The 25,367-nt window shown below is 37.5% G+C and overlaps 1 protein-coding gene across 1 annotated transcript; it reads right to left on the reverse strand.

Moving 5' to 3' along the window:
• Positions 1–4,325: 4,325 nt before the first annotated feature.
• On the reverse strand, positions 4,326–24,296 carry Cyp4v2 (cytochrome P450 family 4 subfamily V member 2). Its single transcript, XM_026389462.2, has 11 exons — positions 23,735–24,296; positions 19,651–19,763; positions 19,161–19,246; positions 18,137–18,327; positions 17,691–17,760; positions 16,191–16,317; positions 13,981–14,154; positions 9,483–9,585; positions 7,059–7,193; positions 6,783–6,962; positions 4,326–5,198 (listed from the first exon to the last, which is right to left on the reverse strand). Exons 1-11 carry the CDS (start codon positions 23,946–23,948, stop codon positions 5,026–5,028), a joined length of 1,566 nt encoding a protein of 521 aa, XP_026245247.1. The 5' UTR covers positions 23,949–24,296; the 3' UTR covers positions 4,326–5,025.
• Between the last annotated feature and the right edge of the window lie 1,071 nt (positions 24,297–25,367).

The raw sequence follows: 25,367 nt of genomic DNA on the forward strand, positions 1-25,367 counted from the left end.
TGTGGAGCCAACCTAGATGCCCTTCAGTGGATGAATGGATAAAAAAAAAAAAAATGTGGCATATATACACAATGGAATTTTACCCAGCAATAAAAGAGAGTAAAATCATGGCATTTGCAGGAAAATGGATGCAGCTGGAGAAGATAATGCTAAGTGAAGTTAGTCAATCCCCCAAGAAACAAATGCTGAATGTTTTCTCTGATATAAGGAGGCTGATTCATAATGGGGTAGGGAGTGGGAGCATGGGAGGAATAGATGAATTCTAGATAGGGCAGAGGGGTGGGAGGGAAAGGGAAGGGGCAGGGGATTAGCATGGATGGTGGAATGTGATAGACATTATCCAAAGCACATGTATGAAGACACGAATTGGTGTCAGCATACTTTATATACAACCAGAGATAAGAAAAATTTTGCTGTATGTGTGTAATAAAAATTGTGATGCATTCCACTGTCATTCATTTTTTAAATAATCAATAAAATAAATAAATAAATAATATGATTATTTGAATTATATAATTATCTTCTGTATGGAATATTAAAAAAATAGAAGTCAATTTAGCAATGAGTAGAATGGTGGTTTCCAGGGTCTGGGAAGTGGGGGGAATAGGAGATGTGGGTCAAGGGTTACAAAGTTTCAATTTGTAGGATGAATAAATTGGGATTATAATTAATAGTACTTCATTGTACATATAAAATTGGCTAGCCAGTAGATCTTACCAATCCCTACACTCAAATGATAATGGTGTGAGATGGTAGTTATTTAATTAGCTTGGTTGTGGTAATCATTTCACAACACATATGCATATCAAAGCATTGTCTACTATATTGTCTACTATAAACATATATGTATTTGTAAATAAATTATGCATTTATTGAAAAGGTGGGAAAGCTTAGAATGGTGAAGCACACTTGCAATCCCCCTACCCAAATAAAAGGGCTGGGGATGTGGTTCGGTGATTAAGCACCCCTGGGTTCAACCCCTGATACCAAAAAAAAAAAAAAAAAAAAAAGGGAAAATGCATTGAAATGCGTTTAGAAAACAAATGTATCAGAGTGACGAGCACCCTGACAGAAGAGTTCCCTGTCCAGGTGTGAGCTGCCTGGGAAAATAAAAAGTCTGAAATAATCAATAAGAAATAAAAACAGACCCAGAAATTAGATATATAAAAAGCAGAGCATCTGGTGGGTCTTCCAATTCCTCTCAACAACTGAAAAAGGCCTAGATTCTTTATATAATGGGGAGTACATTAAAGGCAGGAATAAGGCTTCAATGGGAGGAGTCTTGTTTCAGTGCTGCTTCTGGGTGTGGCAGGCGTCTTGCAGTAAACAGGTTGATTGACTTTTGGCAAATGACACTCATCTACAGGAGGTATCTGGCTCCAGTGGGTCACTCCCATCTCTGGTGCTGTTAGAACTTGAGCAGTGACCAAGGCAGGGGGTCTCGTGAATCAGGCATTCTTGAACCAGTGATTGCTACTGGGAGTTCCCGATTCCAGGCTTCCCTGCCTAATGGCACCAACATTGCTCAGTTTACCCACAGTTCATAGATGACTTCCAGAAAAATGTATTTCATCTTACAGGCACAGAACTCATGCAGAGGTTTCCTTTTTTTAAAATCATTTGTAGCATTCTCAATTTTTTGAGGACATGCAGTTAAAATCTCATCTAATATTTTTATTTCTTCCCATGTGAGTCTCCTAAAAGCACACCTGAATCAGGGATGGGTACAGATTGTTCTCCCTAGAGGTATATTTTAACAAAAAAAGTCTTTGTCTTTCTATGCCCTACTCAAAGAATGACATAACTCTGAAGTTTTAGATTTATTTTCTATTGATGCATGTAATAATACATAATAATGGGATTTTTTGTTCTGTATTTGTACATGCACGTAACATAATTTGATCAGTTTCCCCAGGACCTCCAATTTCCTTCCCTCCTCTTTCCCTTACTCTACTATACTGGTCTCTCTTTATAGTCATGAGATTCCCTCTTTTCCCCTTCCCATTTTTTTCTTTCTAGAGCAAATATGAGAAAAAAAATACAACCTTTGACTTTCTAAGTCTGGTTTACTTCATTTAATATAATGCTCTCAAGTTCATCCATTTCCCTAAAAGTGACATAACTTTGTTTTTGCTCAATAAAATTCCACTGCATTATGTGTGTGTGTGTGTTGTGTGTGTGTGTGTGTACTTTTCTTTATCAATTTATTTGCTGATGGACACCTAAGCTGGCTTCATAATTTGTCCATTGTGAATTATCTTGCTATAATTGTGGGATATACATAAATCACTATAGTATGCTAATTTTAATTTCTTTGAATAAATATTGAAGAATGGTATAGCTGAGTCATATGGTGGTTTCATTCCCAGTCTTTTGAGGAAAATCCATATTGATTTCCATAATGGTTGTACTAATTTACAATCCCACTAACAGTGTATATGTGTTTCTTTTTCCCAAAATTCTCATTAGCAGATCTTATTTTTATTCCTGATGACTCTGCCTTTCTAACTGATGAACTCTCAATGTAGTTATGATTTGCATTTCTCTAATTACTAAAAATGTGCATTTTTTTCATATATTTGTTGGACATTTGTAATTTTTTTTTAATTTGAGAGGTATCTAATGTATTTGTCCAGTTCTTGGTTGGGTTATTTATGAGTTTTTTTGTGATAAGTGGGTTTTTTTTTTGGTTCTTTATATATTCTGCATATTAATCCTCTGTTGAAATAGCAGCTGAACCTTATCATTGGCTGGAACCCAGGACTCAAAACTCTTGCAGGATTCTCTCCATTTCTTTTCTTTATGTCTTCTCTCCTCCTCACCTGCCTCATCTCCTCCTAGTAGCTGCTCCAGAGGTTCAATTGCTGATTCATCCCAAGCCTCATGACCTAAAGTTTCCACCAACGGTCCCAGTCCCAGCTGGTACAATGCAAGTTTGAACTTTATTGGGTTAATCAGATTAAGCTGGGAAAGTGGGATCACCTCAGGGACCGGAGATCGACAAGTAAACCACATTGGTACAGCATGTGTATGTTGGGGAAGCAAAAGGATGAGAACAGTGGAAATGGGGTGGGGTTTATCATAGGGTTACCCTAAAAATTCAAGTATGCTATTCCTAGAAAAGGGAGGTTTATAGGCAGACTAAAAAAAATCAAATGTACCTATAAGGCACTTCATTAGATGCTGGACAGAAAGATATTTTTGTAATTCTAGAAACATTTAGGGTGAACATTTACTTATTTATTTATTTTATGACCACCATCATAAGACAGGTCAGTTGGTTCAGGAATTGACTTTCTTACCCGTGACAAAAATATGCTCCTACTCCACAGTCCTTCATTAGAAGTTTTAGACTCTAAATCCCTGGGGCCCAATGATAGCGTGGTTTTTGCTGATTCCCAGGAGATTTCCTGCAGCCCTAGGAGACTCCACTTTCTGCTATTAGCTGAGCAGAATGCTCTGGAGTTCTACTTCTCCTCTTTCTTGAGTCACAGAGATTCACAATCAGAAGGAACAATTATTAGAAAGTCCAAGTGTCACTGAGGACTTTGACTTTCAAAAGTGCTATTTTTTTTATTGCCCACTGTGAATCAGCAGCCACTGATTTATCTTTTAAAGTTATCTATATTTCATACCAACATCAATTCTTTAAATAAAATATAGCAACCAAGTTTAAAATACAATTTATTTTTCTAGAGGTAACTCTTTCAAGAAGACAGATAATGGGGACATACATATTTGGTTATCTTCTTATTTTAAAAAAAATCAGCATCTATATTTTCAATACTATAGAAATGATGTAATTTCTCAGTTCCAACTCTGACATGTGTCAAATGAATTAAAATATGAATACAAAGTATTTCAGTATAAATAAAGATATGATACCAAGAGGTAATATCAAGTCATGTTTTGCTTGAAATTTAACTTAATGCCTAGTGTAGGTTCAATAAAAATATAAAAGCTAGGTTAAATGTAAGTGCATCACTTGAGAGGCAATGCCAATTTCCACAAAGAAAGTTTTACTGCACAAAAAACATCTGAGAAAGAGTATTCAACATATATGAATTTCCTAGAAAATAATATTAAATATTGTATAGGAAATGTTTCCAAATTTCTCATCTACTTCCTTGGCTTTTTTCATCAAGTTAGGGACTGGGTTCTATCCTCTTTAGGATACTTATGTGGGCACTGTTACTGACTCTACCTGTAAATGCCCCAGACAACAGTGCTTTGAAAATGGCTGTGGTTTTGTAACTTCTTCATTTGATATCCATTCCTTGCTTCTATCTATTGGTGCCTTTTGAAAATTGAAACAAACCAATAAACCAATTTTGTTACAATTATTTATTGAAAGTTTTGGAAAAAATCACTGAGTATTAGAAGTACTGTGTATCAAAACATTTCAAGGAATGTGGATCAGATTATCAGATTGACAAGTATGCTGTGCAGAAATGAATTCACTAAAGGCCTAATCTCTAATTGAGATATTATTGGGTTGTTTACTAAAGATGAATGGCTTCTTTGTTCCCTTAAGAGTGAAGGAATTAAAAAAAAAAAAAACAGCAGGGGGGTAGAGGGTTTAAACCAGAGGCAGAGTCCTGAGTTCTTAAAACACATCTAGGCACAAACCTAAGGTCCACAGAGCATACTGCAATAGATAATGTCATAGAATGAAGGGGGAAGATTGAGAGTGTAGACCTCTATCTGTTTCTAGCCCTATCCCAACTAGCATGACTTTGGGCAGAAATTTACCTTCTTGTTGATTCTATTCCTTTACATAAGAGAGTACAGCAGGTAAACTATAAACTCCCAGTTTATCTGAAAGCCATTAGCTAACCCTATAAGGCACTAGATTACCAAGAGGACTCTATTCTAATAATTCATGAAATATAGGTAATTAGGATCTAAAAAAAAAAAAAGAAGAAGAAGAAGAAAGGAAGGCTAAAAGTGCACTTAAGTTATAAACGCCAAGTTTCTTATATACAAACATCTTTTTCATAATAAGGCTACGGCCCAAGAACATAGTTAGGATGCATCTGTGTCTCTCCTCTTCAACTTGATCCAGATGCCATTATTTGGCCGGAGAATCAATTCTCCTGACAAGCCAAGTTCTTCTCTTTTCTGGGTGGATTCTACCCAAAACTGCCTCAGGATACAGGAAAGAATGGTCTTTTCTTCCATCACAGCAAACTTTTGACCTTTAAATTAATATAAATACCATCATTTTAATGATATACAACTCTAATGTGAGAAATAAGAAGCCCTGTTAGAGAAATAACCAACTTAATGTTTTCACATAGGTCTTAAAAGAATCAGACTCACTTGAGATGCTTGTTAAAAAAATGAAGATTTTCAAGTACCCCTTTCTGTTCTCACCCAGTGTTATCAGTGGCAGCCCAGAGAATCTGAATTTTAGCAGTACAGAGGACCCTCTGTATCCACACATTCCACATCCACAGATGCACCCAATGGTGAATTGAAAATATTTGAAAAATAATTCCATCTCCACTGGAAGTGTATTGCTTTTCCTGTAACTATTCCCTAAACCATACAGTATCTAAACTGCTTACACAGCAGTTACATTGTATTAGGTATTCAAGTAACTAAAGTATACACAATGTTCTAAAGTATACACGATGATGTATATCAGTTATAGGAAAATACTACACCATTTTGCACAAGGCACTTGTACACTTGTGGTTTTGGTATCTGTCGGAAGTCCTGGAACTAATTCTTTAAGAAAATCTAGGGATGACTACATCCCAGATGAATCCTGAACTCATTCAAGCTTAAGAATTACTACTCTGAACTGGCTTTTATTGGTCCTTTAGTTTACTATAGAGACACCAAATATGCTTCAGAGTCACTCATTTAAATCCGGCCTCATTTTACTAATGTCTGCATTTATATAAATGATAAAATGCTTTAAAGATAATACTAAAGCCAAGAGTATTCATAATACATAGTGATAGATACTCATTTCTGAAGTACTTCAACTAGTCACATGACAAGTATCTTTTGTTTTGGTTTTGCAAAATAAAATTCTTAAAAGCAACAAACACAAAAACAAGGTTACACATAACCAATCATGTAGTTTTTCTACTGCTATGAATTATATTTAACTTTAATCCCACATCTATAACATTTTAAGACCCTACCTTGAGTGAGACGTTTATGCTTTATGTTATGTGCTAAATTGTGCTCTCTTTTAGAAGTCCTAATCCCAGTATTTCAGACGGTGACTGTATTTGGAAATAGGTTCTTGTAAAGAGATAATTAATGTTAAGTGTGAACCTTAATCAGGTTAATTTAAAGTTAAAATGTGGTCATTAGAGTGGGCTGTATTACAATCTGACTTCAGAAGGATGAGAACATTGGCCCACAAAACCCAAAAACCCATGGAGACATAGGGAGAAAGCCACCATCTACAAGCCAGAGAGAGGCCTGGGAAGAAACCAACCTCACTGACACCTTAGCCTCCAGAACTGTGGGAAAACATATACCCGTTGCTTAAGCCAACCTGCGCTAATTTGTTATGGCATCCCTAGAAAACAAATATACTTTATGATAGCATATTTGTTATATGCTTTGCAAATATGCTTTTGGAATACTTGAAAGCTATAATGTAAAATGGAGGAAAAAAATAAACCAGTTTTTGTTTTGTTTTGTTTTGTTTTGCTTTGCATATGGGTAATGGCTCATCACAATTCAAAGTAATCCTGGTGAGAAACCTGCTTATCATGTGGGCCTGAAAAGTCACACCCAATTGTATGGCTACAAACCTATGCAGTTTCTGGGTCCAGCAGAGAAGGGGACATAGGAGTATGGATGGCGTCCTTGTGCATTCTCAGGAAAGAACCGTTCTGGCTGGAATTCCTCAGGATCTGGGAAGTATTTGGGGTCTCTGTGCAATGCGTAGGGGATGATGACCGCCTCGGTGCCTTTGGAAATCTTGTAACCGGCTGTCAAGAAGTAAGCAACCCATCATGACACTGGAGCAAGACAGACGTGAGATATGAAACCCGCTCTCCCTACCGGTTCAGTTCTAGGACACTTACCCACTTCACAATCTTCATTAAGTCTCCGGGCAAACAAAGGGACGGAGGGGAAAAGGCGAAGAGTCTCCTTAATAACACATTCCAGATACTTAAGTCTCTTCAGGTCTTCCAAGGTAGCAGGATGATCAGACTTCCCTGATCGAAGTAAGTGTATAAAACGCCAATGAAAGAACTGTCTGGGCTTGGGGCAGAGGTGAGAGCATCGTAGAACACATGAATCAAACACCAAAGGTTAAATACCCTGAAGTAGAATTTCTAATATTATACAAAATCAAAATACAATCAGATGACATGCTAAGTCAAAGAAACCAGACACTAAAGGTCACTTACTGCATAGTTCCGTTTACAGAGTCACAGTGAATTAGTGGTTGTCAGGGGCTGAGGGTCAGGGGAATGAGGAGGGTCTGCTTAAATGGTATAGGGTTTCGTTTTGGGGTGCTAAAATATTTTAGAATTAGAGGTGACAGTCACAAAGCATTGTGAATATATTAAATGCCACTAAATTTTACATTTTAAAATTATTCATTCTATGTTATGTAACATTGCCTTTCTTAAAAATATGAGAAATGGAGTTGGTACTTGCAGCACAGTAACCAAAGATTATTTGCTCAAAAATATTACAATATTTTAGAAGGAAGTCATAATATGCAGAACACATGACAAACAGCAGAACATTCTAGTGACAACAATTGTTATTGTTATATGAGATTAAAAAGCATTTGCAAAACTAGCAACGAGCTAGAAATTGTGGAGGATATAAACACTGAAACTCCTTCAAAAGAACTTGTGAGCTTTTAGAAGATCATATTTTCTCCCCTGAGGCACTCTAAAATTAAGTCAGTGTGGAAAAAAATGACTGCAGAAACGCAGCTAAAAAAGTTTAGATTGTCTCCATTCTACAAGATGAAGCCATCCCTTGATGGCTTTGTACATTCCAGTCTTTGTACAATCTGAACACAAACCTTGTTTCCCAACCTCATCTCTCAATTCTCCATTATACCAATATCCTGAAACTCTAGTTGTCCATCATTATTGGCTATGGTCCTCCAAGCCACAGTCCTTTCCACTTCTGTGCTACTGTTCATCTAGTTCCTCCCTTTCTAGAATGCTCTTCTTTTCCAACCTTCCCTCTTTATTTTTTCATCCTCAATTCTGTTCTATAGAAAAATGTGTCAGACCATGTGGTTGGTTGGCTAATCCAACTTTTTTCCTTTTCACCTTCTAGCTATGGAGAACCATGTGATACATGATTTAAATAAGAATGATGGTAGCCCCTTGCAGCAGACCAACAATGGCTCCCCAAAATATTAGGTAGGTCCTGATCACTGAAACCAATAAATGTTACCATATTTGAAAAAATGGGTCTTTGCAGATATGATTAAATCTAGGATCTTAAAATGCAAAGGTTGTCTTGGATTATCCAGGAGGGCCCTGAATGCCATCACAAATTTTCTTAAAAGATACACACATACACTGAGAGAGAGAGAGAGAGAGAGAGAGAGAGAGAGAGAGAGAGAGAGAGATGGAGGGGCTATGTGAAGACAGAGGAAGAGGTTCGAGTGATGAGCCCATAAGTCAAGGAATGCTGGCAGATGCCACAAGTTTAAGAGTCAAGAAATTGATTTTTCCAAAAGGAGTTCAGTTCTACCAACTCAGTGATAATAAGCTCAGTGATACTAATTTTGAACTTCTGGTGTCCAGAGCTATGAGAGAATAAATTTCTGTTGTGTTGTGCCTTCCAGTTTGTGGATTTTTTTTTAACAGTAGCAGCAGGAAATAAATACATCCTTCATCCCCACCTCCCCTTTCTTCTTGCTCTGAAGATGGTAATGGTGCCTAGAAAAACAATCAGGAGACAAAAGCCAAGATGGTAAGGATAAAAAAGAGAAAAGAGGAAGTCTGAGAACCTGGAACATCTCTCTTGGCATCATCCTGGGACTCTATCTCCAGATTGCTTGCTGTATAACAGAAATTTACCTCCTCTCAGCTTCACCCAGCTCTTCTCTCATCTGTCATCAGATACAGTCCTAGGCAACAGCTTTCTTCTACCTTTATAACAACTTCACCTGCTCCTCTGTGCTTCCAAACATCACCTCTGCCCATTGCTCAAGGGCACAGCCCCTGGCTCAAAGCTCTGTGTACATGTGTCTGACATATTAAGCAGTTAGACCCAGGAGGACAATCACTCAATCTATGCATCCTCAGACTTAAGCCCAGTATAGTCACCTGCTAAGAGGTTGACAAATGCCTACAAGGGAATGGATGAAGCTTGCCAAGAAGGAAGATTCTGAAATGATCCTATACAGGAGCCTTCCTGCTTATGCCAATGTCCTTAGAGTAGGCACATCCCTTAATGAGCAAGAATGACATTTGCTTCAGTGGACTTAGGACCCACCATAGAACTAGTGAAGGGGCCAAACATACCAAACACTTCATCCAGTTCCTTGTCCACTTTTTTCTGGACTTCTGGATAACAACCCAATAGGTACAAGGACAAGTTTATTGCAGCTGCAGTTGTATCATGGCCCTATAAATGTAAATAAATAAAAAAAGGCTAAGAAAGCAGAGTTATGTTGAGAAGATCAGGAGTGTCTATACTAGCTCTTTTGAATTGTCTCTACATTTGAAAGCTGTCATGCCACTATGGAATATAAATTGTTTCTGTACAATATCTCACCTCACTGAGAAACAAATAAAACCATACCTTAAAAGTAGAGGTTCAAGCTTAGAGATGGCACATTTATGCCTCAAGGTGTTGCATACTTTGTGGGAAGTGGCTGTCCTGTGCTATTAAGGGGACCAGATGGAGCCATTCGAGAAAGCTCGTCCTTTTAAAGGGGAAAAGAAGTTTGACCTCACTGAGCCAACTTACCAGATCTGTACTTCTTTACCTTCCCCCATTGTGAGGGTGGCTTTACCTTCCAGTAGTACCAGTGGGTATGTGTGTGGTTCTGGGTAAAAGTCTCCACCTCAAGGAGGTGACAGATAGCCTCATTTAATGCTAGCTGGGATCTAGGCAAAATATTAATACTTTGCAGAAACTAATTAATCTTCACAAAAACTTCAGGAGATACTTATTACTACTATTCAGATTTTAGAGATTAAAAACTGACCAAAAAAAAAAAAGTCAAATAATTTCTCCAGGTCCAGATAGCTTGGTAGAAGGTAGAAGTAGGAACTGATCCCCACTCCCAGAATGCCTGATGACAAAGGAGAGGCCACATTATCCTCCTCTACAAGTGCTAAATGGCCTGGAGTGGCTTGTGATCAGGAGAAGTCACCATCATAGATAGCCTCATTTTCTGTCCACTCAGTGTTTTAGGCATGCGGCTCTGATCCTTATCTCACTCGGACATTTTTATGTGCAAAATCAATAAGCTCATCAAAAAATGTACTAAAAAATCAGAAACGGTAATATAACTCTAGGAGCAAAACTTTTAGGACAAAAAGAGAAATGTTCCTTCATGTATGATCTTACTTTTTCATTTTTCCTATAATACACAGTGCTCATTGTATTGTTTCCTTCTCTGGGCAAAAATAAATAAATAAATAAATAAACCCTCGAATACTTGTTTTATAAAACAGCTCCCACATTTAATTGTTTGAGGCTTATTCTGCAAGTCTTAAAATATACAGTCTACAAGTTTCTGACATTAATGCCTAATTGCATTTTCTTAAACTTATAGTTCCTTTACAGAACCTACCCTGAACCACAGAGATCATTTCATTCAGTTGGCTACTGAGTCACATAGAGAAGTAGTCTTGCTAAATAGTTTTTAATAGCTTTTCTGGGATTTGTGAGTAGAAACCTGGTCTGAATGTGTAGGAGAAGTCTGCTGAGATTCCTAGTGCAGGATGAGGCAAGAGTTTATTGAAGCACATTAGTGAAAGAGGGGAGGGGCTGGCACCTTAATAACTAATAGTTAGAACCTGGGGCATAAAAGGCATGGTGTTTATTATCTGCATTCCCCTCATGGAGGGAGTCACAATATTCCACATGGTGTGCCTCTGACTCAAAGCAAAGAAAAAAAGAATAAGAATTTTGAAGAATGTTTGAGCTAAAAGAGATCATTAGGCTGGTTATTTTCATTTGTGTACGTGTGTGTGAATGAGTGGCTGTGTGCATGGATGTGTGTGTGTGTGTGTCTGTGTGTGTGCGTGCGCACATGTGCACATGGGCAGGATGGAGATGTAAGGTGCCTCCACTTCAACATCAGATAATAACAGCCAGTATCTGCTGCATGCTTCCTATGTGCCAAGCATGGCTCCTTGGAACACGTTCAAAAATCTAATCATCATAACTCTTCCATGGGGCCAAGGCACAGAAGGGCTAGGCCAGGTGACAAGGCCACACTAATACAAGTAAAAACTGGGATATGGCCCCAGAGTCCACACACCTAATCTCTTTCTCTGTCTCTCCTTTTCAGTTAATTTAGATGTCCACCTTCTGCTTTAGATTTCTTTTCAATAAAGTGCACTCTTTTTAAAAAAAAAATATTTATTTTTTAGTTTTAGGTGAACACAATGTCTTTATTTTACATTTATGTGGTTCTGAAGATTGAACCTAATACCTCATGCATGCTAGGTGAGCACTCTACCACTGAGCCACAACCCTAGCCCTAAAGTGCACTCTTAAAAAAAAAAAAAAGTTTAAAACCACTGATTCAGGTCATCTCTCTTTAGCACATACAGAAATTGTGATTGAGATCAGGAAGCATTGAAACCATTTCACTTGCTAATCAGCGTAGTGGTAGAACTAGAACTCAATTCTCTGATCCTGAACATCACTTTCTTCTATTGTGTTGCAGAACTTTACAAAAAGATTGCACGACACCATCCTATTTGTCTATTTTTGCTTTTCTTATTGTAGGGAATCATCTCCAAAGAAATTACTAGCTTTCCTACTGTTTTTTTCTTCTAGTAATTTTAATTTCACATACTACATTTACATCCTTTATCATTTTGAGTTAATTCTTATATAAGGGGTGACATAAGGGTCCATTTTAACTCTTCTGAATGTGGATCTCTAGTTTTCCCATCACCATTTATTGAAACTCTCCCCACTGTGAATTCTTGGCACTTGGTCAAAAATCAGTTGGTTATAAATACATGGATTTATTTCTGGGTTCTCCATTCTATTCCATTGGTCTTAATGTCTGTTTTTATGCCAGTATCATGCTGTATTGATATCGTGGTATATTTTGAAATCAGGGTATGATGTTTCCAGCTTTGTTCTTTTTGCTCAAGATCCCTTTAGTATATTAGGGTCTTTTGGGATTCCATGAGAATTTTAGAGCTTAGTATTTTATTTATTTGGAAAATGTCACTGGCATGTTTACAGGAATCACATTGAATCTATAGGCTGTACAACTGAAGTGTCCATCAACTAGAATACTCTTCAGTTTTTAGAAAATTCTGCCATTTGTGGCAATATGGATAAATCTAGAAAATATTAGGCTAAGTTAAATGGGCCAGGACAGAATGACAAATATTGCATGATCTCGTTAATATCTGGGACCTCAACCAGTTGAACTCATGGAGATAAAGACTAGAAGGGTGGTGGCTCAAGGCTGCCTGGGAAGTGAAAGGGGAAAGGAGAGATTTTGGTCAAAGGATATAAAGTCTCAGCTAGTCAGGAGGAACAGCTTCTGGTGATCTGTTGTACAGCTTGGTGACCACAGTTAATAACAATGGATTGTATAGTTCAAAATTGCCAAAAGAGTGAATTTTAATTGCTCTAACCACAAAGGAATGATAAGAAAGTGAGGTAATGGATCCTTTAACCTGGTTTGATCATGCCACAATGTAAACATGTATCCAAACATCACCACATTGTACCCAATAAATATACACAATTATTATTTGTCAATTAAAAATAAAATTAAATTTTTAAAAAGAATGCACAAGCCAAGTGCATTGGTGAGTGTCTGTAATCCCAGCGGCTCAGGAGGCTGAGGCAGGAGGATGACAAGTTCAAAGCCAGCCTCAGCAATGGCAAGGTGCTTTCTCCAAATAAAATACAAAAAGGGGCTGGGGATGTGGCTCAGTGGTTGAGTGCCCCTGAATTCAAACCCTGGTACCCTGCCCCTACTTCAATGAATAGAATGCACAAGCATTGGCATTATATTCAGATGGCTGTAGCAGAGCAGCCAGTACAATGCTTAGCTGTGAGTCACCAAAACCTTGGATGCATTCTACTGTCCTCCCTTTGAAGAGTGTTATCATTTTTAAAATAAATTTTGCTTATCTTTATTGCAATGTACATATAGAGAGTTTTACTCTTTGTAAATTTAATATAATATTTTAAACTATTTTGTAAAAAGTACTGTTTAAAAATATATGAAGAACAGAAACCCCTTTAGCATTGCAAATTGGTGCAGATCTCCAAGGAAGGACTCTTTCTACTCTCTGGTTAAGTAGCCATTGTGGTAGCTAAGTGCTCATTTGTTAGAACTTTAAAAGGAGGTACTGAGGAAGTGAACTTGTGGATTTGGAAGCATGAAGTAATATAGAGAACTGAGAACTAAATTTCTGGTGGCTCTTCTTCTTGGGAAAGTCTGACAGACCTTAGGTTTTCTTAAGAAAAGAATGTCTCTACTGTGGTACCTACCATGACATTAAAAACTTGTTCTGAGCAAGGAAGTTGGCCTGGTACTCAATCAGGTTCTTCAATTCTGTCATTTCTGATGATAATATAATCTCTTTTTGGTTATATAGAATTATTTTAACATTGATTCCTTTCTTAAAAATTATTCTAAAGACTCTGAAAAATAACTGGAATTTATTTGTTTTTTGTTTTTGTCTTACGAGGGACGGAACCTAGGGCCTAGCGCAGGTTTAGGCCAAGTGCTCTGCCCCTGAACTATACCCTGAGCTCTGGAATGTTAATGATACCTGAAAATAACCTGAGGATATAAAGTACCTCGAACATGAAGGTGTCAACTTCTTCTCGAATATCTTCCTGACTTAGCTTGTTCCCTTCGTCATCAGTCACACTTAAAAGCAAGTCAAGAAAAGCCTTGCGTTTATTTTTGGAGGGAACAGCATCTCTACATTCTCCAACTTCCTTCATTTTCTTGGTCCGTTCAGCAATGACCTATGTAATTTAAACATCAATCACAGGCTTTAGTTTAGACTTTGATAAGGTCTCATGACACATTTTTTCTATGAAAAGATGCTAGCCTCTCTAAATTAATTTTTAAAAACCTTTCCTGTTTTTTTCCCCATTTCTATGAAAACTTAGGCCTTCATTAAAATACATTAAAGCCCCTTGCTAACATTTGGGCATTGTTGAGTAAAACTATTAAGAACAAATTTAATGTCAGACAAATTCATAATTTTCAAGTGCTGTTTTTATAATCTGTCTATCATGGGAATAATCATATTCTACTAAATAGTACCCGAGAACTTGAATAAGCTAATGAGAAAAAGTTTAAGTAGCAGAGAACACGCAATCATTATATTATAGATCACCCTCAATTACATATGTTGGGAGAAAAGTAACAGCGGGCTGATTAGGCAATTCACCCTGCAAGTTCGCTACTACTTATGCCTAGAATGTTCTTTCTTTGTATGCCCACATGGCTAGCTCTTTCTCTTCTCTCCAGTCTCTGCTCACTGTCATATCAGAGAGATATTTCCCCTTCACTGCTACCCCATTCCTACCGCTCTGTTTTCCTAACCTTTTTTAAATTTTTCTCCAATTCACTTACCACCTAACATCATAACATACTAACTGTTCAGATTCCTTCTCCTCCAACTTAAACACCACTGTTCATGGGGTATCGAATTTGTCTTTGTTCATTGGTAGATTTCCAAACTCTAGAACAATTGCTGGCATTTGAAGAATGTTCATTAGAATGTTTGTTGAATGAATAAAAGAATTAAAATTCACACACTGACTTTCATTACACATTTGAACTTTCCTTCCCAATCAGGCAATTGAACAAACCTGCTCCTAAATGGCTTGAATGAGTACATTCTAAGTTTCTTAAGGGCAAAATATCACAAAATATTTATTGTGAAACTCATAGCCTAGATCTCAGTATGCAATTATATATATATATATATATATATATATATATATATATATATATATATATGATATTGTCCATCCAGTCTAGAATTCATGAATTATTGATATTGGTATTAATGAATGAAATTTAAAGAAAAGTATAATTATAAAATATAACCTATTTACTATTATACTATACTGTGGCCAACTGAGAGCAACAGCAACAATCATTTAACATCCATCTATTGATTTATTATTAATAATTTGATCAATTGGTGGCAGGGCTTTCCTCAGTTACATAAGGAAGCAAATCTAATATAATTTAACCAAAATTTACTGCAAAGGAAGAAAATATTAAAATTAGTACTTTGTTCAGTATATTCAAATTTGAACATATATTTTCAAATAAATCTTGATTTTCAAAGACTGATATCCTACATTCAAAACAAAATCCCTTTCTTCTGCCTTTTTTTTAATTGAAAATAAAATAGTAGAAAATGGTTAATTTTATTTTTTTCACAAAATTAAAGTATGCGATGCTTTGAATGCCCTTTATCTTTGAAAACTACCACCAAACATTTCCAAGAAGACTCTTGTATAAAGATCTTTGCCTCTTTATGTTTTTACAAAATATTCTGTTTGTTATTGTCCATATTCATGTTTTGTAATTATTTGTTATACTGTTTTCTACCCTACTGGATAATCTATGTTATGGTAGAGGACATACATGTCTTATTCATCAGTCTGTTTCCCACCTTTGGAATAGTGTTTGAAACTTAGTAAGTACTAATTAGTATTAGTATTCACATAATTTAAACTTAATTTAACTAGAATTATATTTATATAATTTAAATGTAATCATACTGACCACTTCTTTCCATTATTGTTCAATTTGACTTTTATTTTATGAGACTTAGGTTCCATGGTCCTACATCTATCTTTTGTTACACTAACAAAAGATAAAAATCATGGTCTTAAAAAGTTCTGGAAATGGATAATGGTGATGGCTGAGTGACACTGTGGATGCCCTTAATTGCCACCGAATTACACACTTATAAGGGTTATAATGGTGAATTTTATGTTATGTGTATTTTACCACAATAAAACAAATGACTTACATTGTTGGTAAAGGTGTGTAGGATCTTAAGGCCCCTTTTGTGTTCCCATCCTTCTCTAAACAAAAAGTACCAAAGATCAAGCCAAAGCCACGGCATCTTCATTCTCCGATGTACCATATCACTCATCCTATAAATAGGATGAAAACATATCTCTTATACCAGAAATGTCTGTTTCTTGAGCACCAACTTGGTGCCTGATTTTGGTAAAGGTAGTACCTGGGAGTGATGCTGATTAATCATTGATGCTCATTAGTCATGTTTAGCGCCATGCTAAACAATGAAGGAATGGGGCTATTACACATATGATGAGGCTTTAAAAAAATTAGATTTAAAGAGGAATGAAGAACCCACTACAAAACACCCTTGTGGATAGTCTGTGGTCTCCGCTTTTGTTTCTCCAGGGTAAGTTCTCAACTTGCCAAGGCCAGCGGGGGCTTTGGTACTAAAGGTTGAGATGAAATCTGCTTCTATTTAAGGTCCACCTATTCATTTAATCAGTCCTCCTGACAAAAAAAAAAAAAAAAAGAAAGATAAGAAAGAAAGAAAAAGAAAATGACTGCCTCTTCTATAAGAAAGTGCTCATTAAATAACTGTCACATGGTGGTCCCAAGCAGCTCTCTCCTTTCCAGGGATAAAGCACAAGAAGCCCCCTCCATGCTCTGTCCTTCAGGATGGGCTTAGATACCATTCCTTCAGAGAGGCCTTCCAAGGCCAATGTGTAGGACACATTGATTTTTCCTTTCAAATATCAGCTTGATCTTTTCTTCCTAAGCAATAGTATAGTCTGTTAGTTTATAGTGGTTCAATGTCTGTCTCTGATGCTATGCTGTTCTGTGTACCCTTATAAAACCAGTTAGAACTTTGTGCATTGACTGGCAGACTTTAGATGTTCAGTAGATATTTGGTAGAATGAAGGGAAATGAGCAGTTGACTTCAAGACAGGATACACCAAATCGTTTCTGATTCTGCCTCTTAGTAACTGAAATATTGCAAGCAATTTTAAAGTAAAACAGTTGGTTACAATTATAAAAGCAGTTACTACTCAGGAAAGAAAATAGGGGAAAGGAAAATAACACCAAAACCCAAATGCAATAGACTGAGAAGCCCATACACAGAATAAGGGTAACCATGGCTGGCACATTGGTATAGGTTCTTCTCATTTTTTTTTTTCTTATAATTATCTTGTGGTCGTGGTTGTCATAGTACACAAATTGTTTAGATCTGTCTTTTATCACTTAGCATCATAGTGTAACTATTGTAATGTAAATTATAATGTATACCACAATACCAGTATATTAGGAAGCAGTCATTTAAAATTATTGCATAATCTAGATATTCCAAAGTTTACATAACATTCCTTTAAGCTAAAATACATGCTTAAATTTTAGCTTAACATCTCATTGTAAAACAACAAAAAGATGCAAGACAGAAATCACTAGCAATAATTTTGAGTCCCAAATCAATAATAATTTAAAAGATAATTGAAAGAATTGCATTTACCTATAGACTGCACGGACATACTCAGAATCCTCATTGCTTTGAGCACCGATATTCTTCCCCATAGCTGTTTCTATAAAATATGGATGAGAAGCAAACATTCAGCTCATATATACATCTTGTGTTTATTTTGCAATGGCAGACACTAAAAAGAACAAAAATCCTGTTCGTCTACATTTCAATATCGATCTTCTTTGCTTGCTCTTCCTGTATCATTGCTTCTTCTACTTTCTACTTTTGGCCTTCCTGGCAATTTGCTCTGTGACTGCTGTGCCCACTGCCATAGGAGTGATTGTTCTCTGTTAGGCAGCTGATTTATCAGTAGCACTACCCTGAAGAATCCCTGTCCTTTCCAATCCCCTCATTTATCTTCCCAAAAGAGTGTTATTTTCTATTTGATCAGTTTCATCTTTACATTATAACTTTAAATACAAATCAATCAGACTTACCACAGATTATATCTAAGGCACAGAGAGTGATGTAAAAAAAGCAGTTAAATGCTTCTTGGTTAACGTGTTTTTCAAGTTTATTAACCAATATATTTGCTTGCTCATTCATGATATCTAAGAATTCATCCAGAATTGTGAAATGGAAGGTGGGTGTTAACATTTTTCTCCTGGAGCGCCATTTGTTTCCAGTACTAGAAATACAATACATGATTAACAAATAAGAGAGGAGTAATATCCAAAACCAATAGAGCATGAATATAACCAAGTCAACAAAATTCCGAAACAGCTTCATCTACAGATTCTCAAATGCTTTGGTCAGAATGATAAAGACAAACACATATAATAATCACGTAGTTACAAAATATAGATATGTTGGTCATTGTCCTATTATACTAATAGTTAAATTATTATTCATAAAATAGAAAAATTTAATAATTTTCCTCCATTTTTAAGTTCTGAGATTCTAAGATTAAGAATTTTTTTCTTCCTCCTTCAATATCTTAGTTTTCTATTGTTCACATGCTCCATGGCTGTACCTTGATTTCTACTGTGTTTGAATTCTCTTGCTAGGCCAGCCCGCAGAGGATGGAGTCAGAAATAAGACTCTGGATGCCACATCAATTTCAAGGTCACTGTGCTCAAGGTACTTTTCTGGGGCTGCTTGCCTTTTCCACTGGCTTTTCAAGATTTCCCTATTCCAGACACTCCTCTTTGTGCTCCACTATAATATTAGGAACTCCTAATAATTCTTCTACTGGTGATACCCACCATGGAATACCATGACTGAGATCACCATACACCATAAACTTGTGCCAGTTAAGGGCCCACTGTTAGCTGGGTCTTTCCTTCCAGATTCTCTCCCTTTCTGAGAACAGTCTTGCTACAGAAAAACAAACAAGACAAAAACAAAAAAACCAAAATATAACTAAATTACTTTAGAAATTTAGTCAATTACTAAAATAACAACTTATACATAGAAGTAACTGTTTCTACCACACAACTTTACAAATTTATACTGACTTACCTTGTAAGAAGTCCAAGGCCAAGCCATGGCTCTAGGAACTTGTACACATAGGATTTGTCAATTTGCTTTGAACATGTTAAAATTACCTTAGGAAGAGAAAAAAATATTTGAGAGATATATTGGCATCAAAATAACTGCAATTATAGAAATATCCGGCTTGAACACAACTACTTTTTAAGGCAATATTAATAATCTTTATCTTTTCTTATCTTCATTTTCATTTCTGTGCCTCTAAGAAATCTGTTAGAGTTTTGAACATGTAACTATCATTCAGACTTAATAATAGTTCTTAAAAACTCTAGCCTTCTGTACACTTTCCAAAAAAAGAAGATCAAATATATTGAGACCTGATAACAAATATGCACAGATACATTGCTCTTTATACTCAGTTAAATGAAATTTAAGGATACCTTTATTACATTTATTCTGATGGTATTTCCACACTATCAAATATGCAGAGAAATGTCTGTTTCATTTACCACACACCCACCTCCACATTTTCTGCATTATAAATGGCCACCATTGGCACTGGGCCTATCCACAACTTCAGTAGTGGCAGGTGACGGTATTCTTCAGTGTACTGAGCTAACTGCTGAAAAAATTCTGAGAGAAAAATATTTGATTTTAAATTCAATCAAGACAAGAATTTTCATAGTATTGTACAAATGTTGGTAATTTTGATAAATGCACTAGTTATGTAATTTGATACCATTAAAGGAAGCTGAAAAGAGGGCAGACATGAATGTTCTTTACTATTTTCACAACTTTCTGAAGGTCTAAAATTATCTTGAAACAATATTTGCCACTGCAAATAATATAATGATGTTAGCTCTTATAGGATAATTATTAGTGATGTGCCAAAATGTGCACTTTCTAAAAATCACTGCTCAGGGTCACAGAGCTAGTAACTGGTGGAACCTGGCTTTGTACCATGACTTCAGAACTTGAGATCTTAACCATTATACCACACTGCTTTGAAATGCCTCGTGGATAATATAGTTGTTAAAGTTGCTGTGAAAAGGGCTGGGTCAAATCACCAGTGTCAAAACATCCTGCTTCATGCTATTATACTGCCTGTCTTCATCTGATCTGACAGAAGGGTCAGGGAAGTTTGAGGCTTGAAGTTTGTGGCTTAAAGGTGTCAAGTTCAACAGCCAGGTGCAGCTCCACACACCCACCTCCAGGCATTGACATAAGGGATTGGGAAAGCATGAAATGAGAGTTTAGAGATCAACTAGAAGACATTCGTTCTTCAAGGTGAGGTTACTGAGATCAGAATTCCCACATTAGCTACAGAATGAAAGGCATAACCTCTTGTATAAGAGACAGTGTTCTTTTGAACAGAGACTATATCTTAGAATATTCTCACATCCCCCACTTTGCTGATCTCGATACTGGGTGTAGAGCAGGGCCTCAGTAAATGTTTAGTAAGTAAATAATTTGCTCTAAACAAGTTCTAGGTGGTGACCTAGAAATTTTAATCCTTAAAACAACTTTCAAATGCAGTTACTTTTACAGGTAAAATTAAATAAATAGATAAATAAATAAACACAACTCCTCTATTAGAAAGTTTTAAACAACTTCTTAAAGTAACTTGGTTACAAAGTTGGAAATTGAGCAACAGTTTTCTTGATGCCAAAAATCTAACACTTGATGATATAAAAAGTCCCTTTTGTGAATCGCAGTATATTGTTAGTCTCTTCACCCAGAAAGTCACTCCAAGGACAATTACTTCAAATAGTATATAATCAGTTCATGTTTTATTTTAAAACTATTCTTATTCCTTTAATTGTTAGAATCCTCCCCCAAATATGATGAGACCTCTTAAATGTATCACTTTCCCATGTAAAGTTGGAAAGGATAGTCTAGGTTTGGGTCATAAGCCCCAAAGACATAATACTGAGAGAAAAATATTTGATTTTAAATTCAATCAAGACAAGAATTCCATAATGCCAAAAACTGAAATCCCCAAAGATCAAAATGCCTGAAATCTGAAATCCCTGGTGTCTAAAATCCTAAAAATATAATTCAGGAAAAAACATGTTATAAATTATTTTTAAAACATTTATTTACATTTTAAAGGGGGATTTTTATTTTAGAAATATATAACAAGACAGAATTATTCATAGGTCACTTTTCACAATAAAATAAGCAAAAAAAAACAGTTTCATAATCAGAAACATGAAAATATATTAACATTACTCACATGGATATATTAACAATTATAAGCAAATGAATTGTAATCATAAAGAAATAGGTCAAAAAATGAAACCCATAAACACATATCACTATGATTTATAACTGTGTACACTCAGTTTTATAACTTTTTTATCTACAGTTTTGTTTTTGTGTTGTGTATGCTGGGGATCTAAGCCAGGCCCATGCAAGGCAAGCTCTCTAACTCTGATACATCTCCAGCCCCAAGTGCTGATATCTAAAATACCAAGGTAGACCACCTAAGTTTTGTGATGAGAGGGATCAAAAATCACAATGATGATGGGTCACCACATACATATACAGTGACCAAAGAGTTGAGAGCTTGAGAAATTTTTTCTTTTACCAATGTAGATGTATAAAAAAGACATCTCTCATTTATTGAGAATGCTTCAGTGATACACGATGCTTACACACAATGACAATATTGTACTAAGTCACTGTCAAATGTGCAATAAAAATGCATAACATGATATAGAACTGTGAGAGTCTGTGCATTTTATACCTCCAGTATTAGAAATGACGTGAAGGTGGAATACATAGCATACACAGCAAATTAGCGTGTGTGGAGGGGGTGGGGGCAGTGTGGGTGGAGAAATAGATGCTGCCCTATGTCATGGAGTCCAAAGGCTGGGGAGCCTGGAGTTCTGACATCCAAGGCAGAAGAAGAAAATTTGGTCCTAGCTCTCAGAGGGATACACAGTTTGCCTTCCATATTTGTTCTCTCTGAGGTCATGATGGATTGGATGGTGCCTGACCCCGTTGAGTGAATCTTCCCCATCTAGTCCCCTCAGACTTAACTTCAATCTTCTCTGACTACATCCCCGTAAACATACACACACACACACACACACACACACACACACACACACACACACACACTAATGCTTCACCAGATATTCAGGCATGCATTTGACTAACATGATGCTACTATCCTGTGTACAACCTTTTCTGGGATTTGACTTCCTACCCCTCTTAAGTAGACCATTTTTCAATGAGAATTTTGGTTTTTAGTTTTGACTTTCAGAATTTCAACATTTGGGATTTTACTATTTCTAGATTGTGATTTGGGGAATTTTAGGCTTTAGGGGATTTTAATCTTTTGAGATTTCAATATTTAGATTGTGACTTGGCAATTATGGTTGGCATCTGGGGCATCTGTATTTCTATGCAATTATATAAAATACTGTAACGTCTCAGAATAGAGGGGGAAGTTGGCTCTGCCTTTAGTATTAATCCAGATGATTTCTATCAATGTGATTTTCATATATCTAAACATGTTGTTGAATTACTTGTAATATTACTCACTTTGATATTTGGTTAGTATAGGTTTTTTTTTTTTATTTCTTCTGCCAGAAAATATTTTGGAAAGCACTCTCCCATAAGGCCTTATCTTATCTCTGTTAAGTTGAAATGACATCATTATTTTTATTTGAGGAATCACAAGTGAAAATTAAGTAATCCTTCAAGCTTTGAAGTCAGTGCTCAGCCTGTAAAACAATTAATAATTAATCTGAAGAAGTGCTGGATTCTGGATGGGATCCATTTAAAATTACATCATTTTGGATCAATCTTTTCAGCTCTGGGTATCCTCAATTGTATACCCATGAGTCTCTATGGGAGATTGCAAATATCAGGTACTTTTGAGAGCTTTCTAACTTAAAGTGATTTCTTTTCCTATTAACAAAACATAAAGTTTCATTTTTAAAAGGATGATTTCAATTAAAAAATTCGCTCTTTAATAAATACAGCTTGCCTTATAAATATGCCTGAAGGCCCCACCAGCAGAGCTTATTAACTGCTATTATGAAATCTTATTAAATGTGAAGGTCAAGAAGGAACGAAAGTATGTAGTGGTCAAGTCATGTGACGTCTGGGCGAGAGTAGGGGGGTAAGTCTCAAATGAAACTCCAGTCCATTGTTTTCCAAAGTGGGAGAAAAGGGAGAGTGGCTTAAGTATTTGCCATGTTCCAGGGGAGTTTCCACCCTTAAAGCTTTAACAAGCCAAGACAGAAGAAAATATAGGGTTTTGAGATCTGAGTAGCTGATGTGGGGAGAAGAGAAGAGAAAAGCAGAAGAACATGAGATCGGAAATAGTGCATTCTGGGCTATATGTAAAAGGTTCATTATGGGATGGGAGCGGGGGCATAAACAATTTTGGCAGGTGTCAAAGTCTGGATAGAATTGGGAATTCATTCTCCAGAGGGTGATTCTTCTTTCTCCTACCTGCCAGCGCCACAGGTAGAAGGCTGGGTTGAGCAGATGCGCGGTCCGGGCATCTGGATCCAGCTGGGGTTCCTGCTAGGCAGGGCTTCAGGTGGAGGAAGGTGCGGGTCTCCAGGGCTCCATCCTTTACTTACCTTTCCCGTCCGGCTTCATCAACAGCGCGTGTCCCACCAAGGGGTAGGCGCGGGCGATGGTCGGGATGGGCCTCATCTGCTGCCATTTCCTCGCGTAGCTCGCCACCATCTGAAGGAGGTTGAGGATGAGGGTGGCGCCGGCCAGAGAGACGGCGCTGGCCGCGCCCCAGAACAGCAACTTCTGCCCGATGAGCCCCAGCCAGAGCCCGACCATCTCTGCAGCGTCCCTTTTCGCTCGGGGTTAGCGATGGGGATGGAGAGTCCGCGCGGGTGGGCCGTCGGCGGCCGGCGAGGTCCAGTCTAGAGTTCAAGCGCAGGGTGCGGGGAGGAGGAGGAGGAGTTCCCGGACGGTGGGATGCGGTGCTCAGCGCAGAGGGCAGAGTAGTGCCCCGCGGGCTGGCTTCCTTCTTCTATCGCCGGAGGCTGATCAGGCCCAGCCTCCCGGAAGCACAGCAGCGGCCACCCCGGGCCCTGGGGACAGGGTTTCCAGCCTCCCAGGAGGAAAGAGAAAGCGCCGCAAGGGTTGTCACTGAGAACTGCAGGAACCTACGTAACGCACAGGTGCAAGCTGACTCTGGGGTGTTTTGAAGGTAGGTGAAGGCTCTTAGGGCCGAATGAGAAGAACATTTAGGACAGCCCCCTGGACGGACAGGAGATCAGAACTCACGTCGCCCCACCCAGGCGCCCCAGAGCCAACCAGCGAGGGCTGAGTTTGGGAGGATGGGACGAGGCTGCTGGGTGTAGGAGGGTTTTCCGTTCTTTCTAGCAGTCTATTTCAAAACTGGAATAAAGATGCATCGGGGTTGAAACTCTCGTCTTGCGCAAGGCGCAGCGCTGCTGTGCTCCTGCCGGACTGGCTGCCGCGGGAGGAGGGTGCAACCCTGGCGTCTGCACGGGGTCATTCGGAGCAGCTAACTTAATTTTGATCTACAGAGCTTTAGGGACACAGCCTTAGGGGAACGGCATGTCAGTTTGTATCAGCTGATTGGAAAAGCTAAATGAGGTGGTGATCCAGATATTTGCCAAAATATCCTCCAGAGCAAGGATAAGCCAGAGCCTAAGGGAGGGGGGAAAGATAGGATGACCCTCCAAAGTTTGGGGAAGGACTCAGGGAAAGGAGCGGCTGCTATGGAGCATGCTCAAAATGGATCTAAGACCAAGCCCGAGGCAGGAAAAAGACAGTACAAGGAGATTCTAATTCTATTGAGGCTGTGACCACGGACTCCAGTTTCTCTCTCTCCTGCTTGCAGAAATGCCCTGTCCTGAAGGATGACTTTTCCTAGGCCCGGTACCAAGGGGCTAAGTAAGACAAATCCTAGTAACAAATCTCTAAGCACCAAGTGCAAAGGAAGATGAAATTGTGAGACTGTCCTGGACTCCTTTGCTTAATTATATTAGTTTTCTTATAGCTATTGTCGAGGTTATCCATAGCCTCCTAAGGGTCTCTGATATGAGAGGGAAAAGGCTTCTGTCCTGTTATCTTTTCTTTTCTTTTTTTAAAGCTCCTCTGTGTGTGCTGACATATAGAAAGTGGTTTATAAAATATTAAGGGGGAAAAAACAGAACAAAGACCAAAAAAAAAGAACAGAATATATGATGTAAGACTTCTCTGGGAGAAAAAGTAGGGTTTTTT

The sequence above is a fragment of the Urocitellus parryii genome, chromosome 14 (assembly GCF_045843805.1).
Source record: "Urocitellus parryii isolate mUroPar1 chromosome 14, mUroPar1.hap1, whole genome shotgun sequence".
Classification (NCBI taxonomy): Eukaryota; Metazoa; Chordata; class Mammalia; order Rodentia; family Sciuridae; genus Urocitellus; species Urocitellus parryii.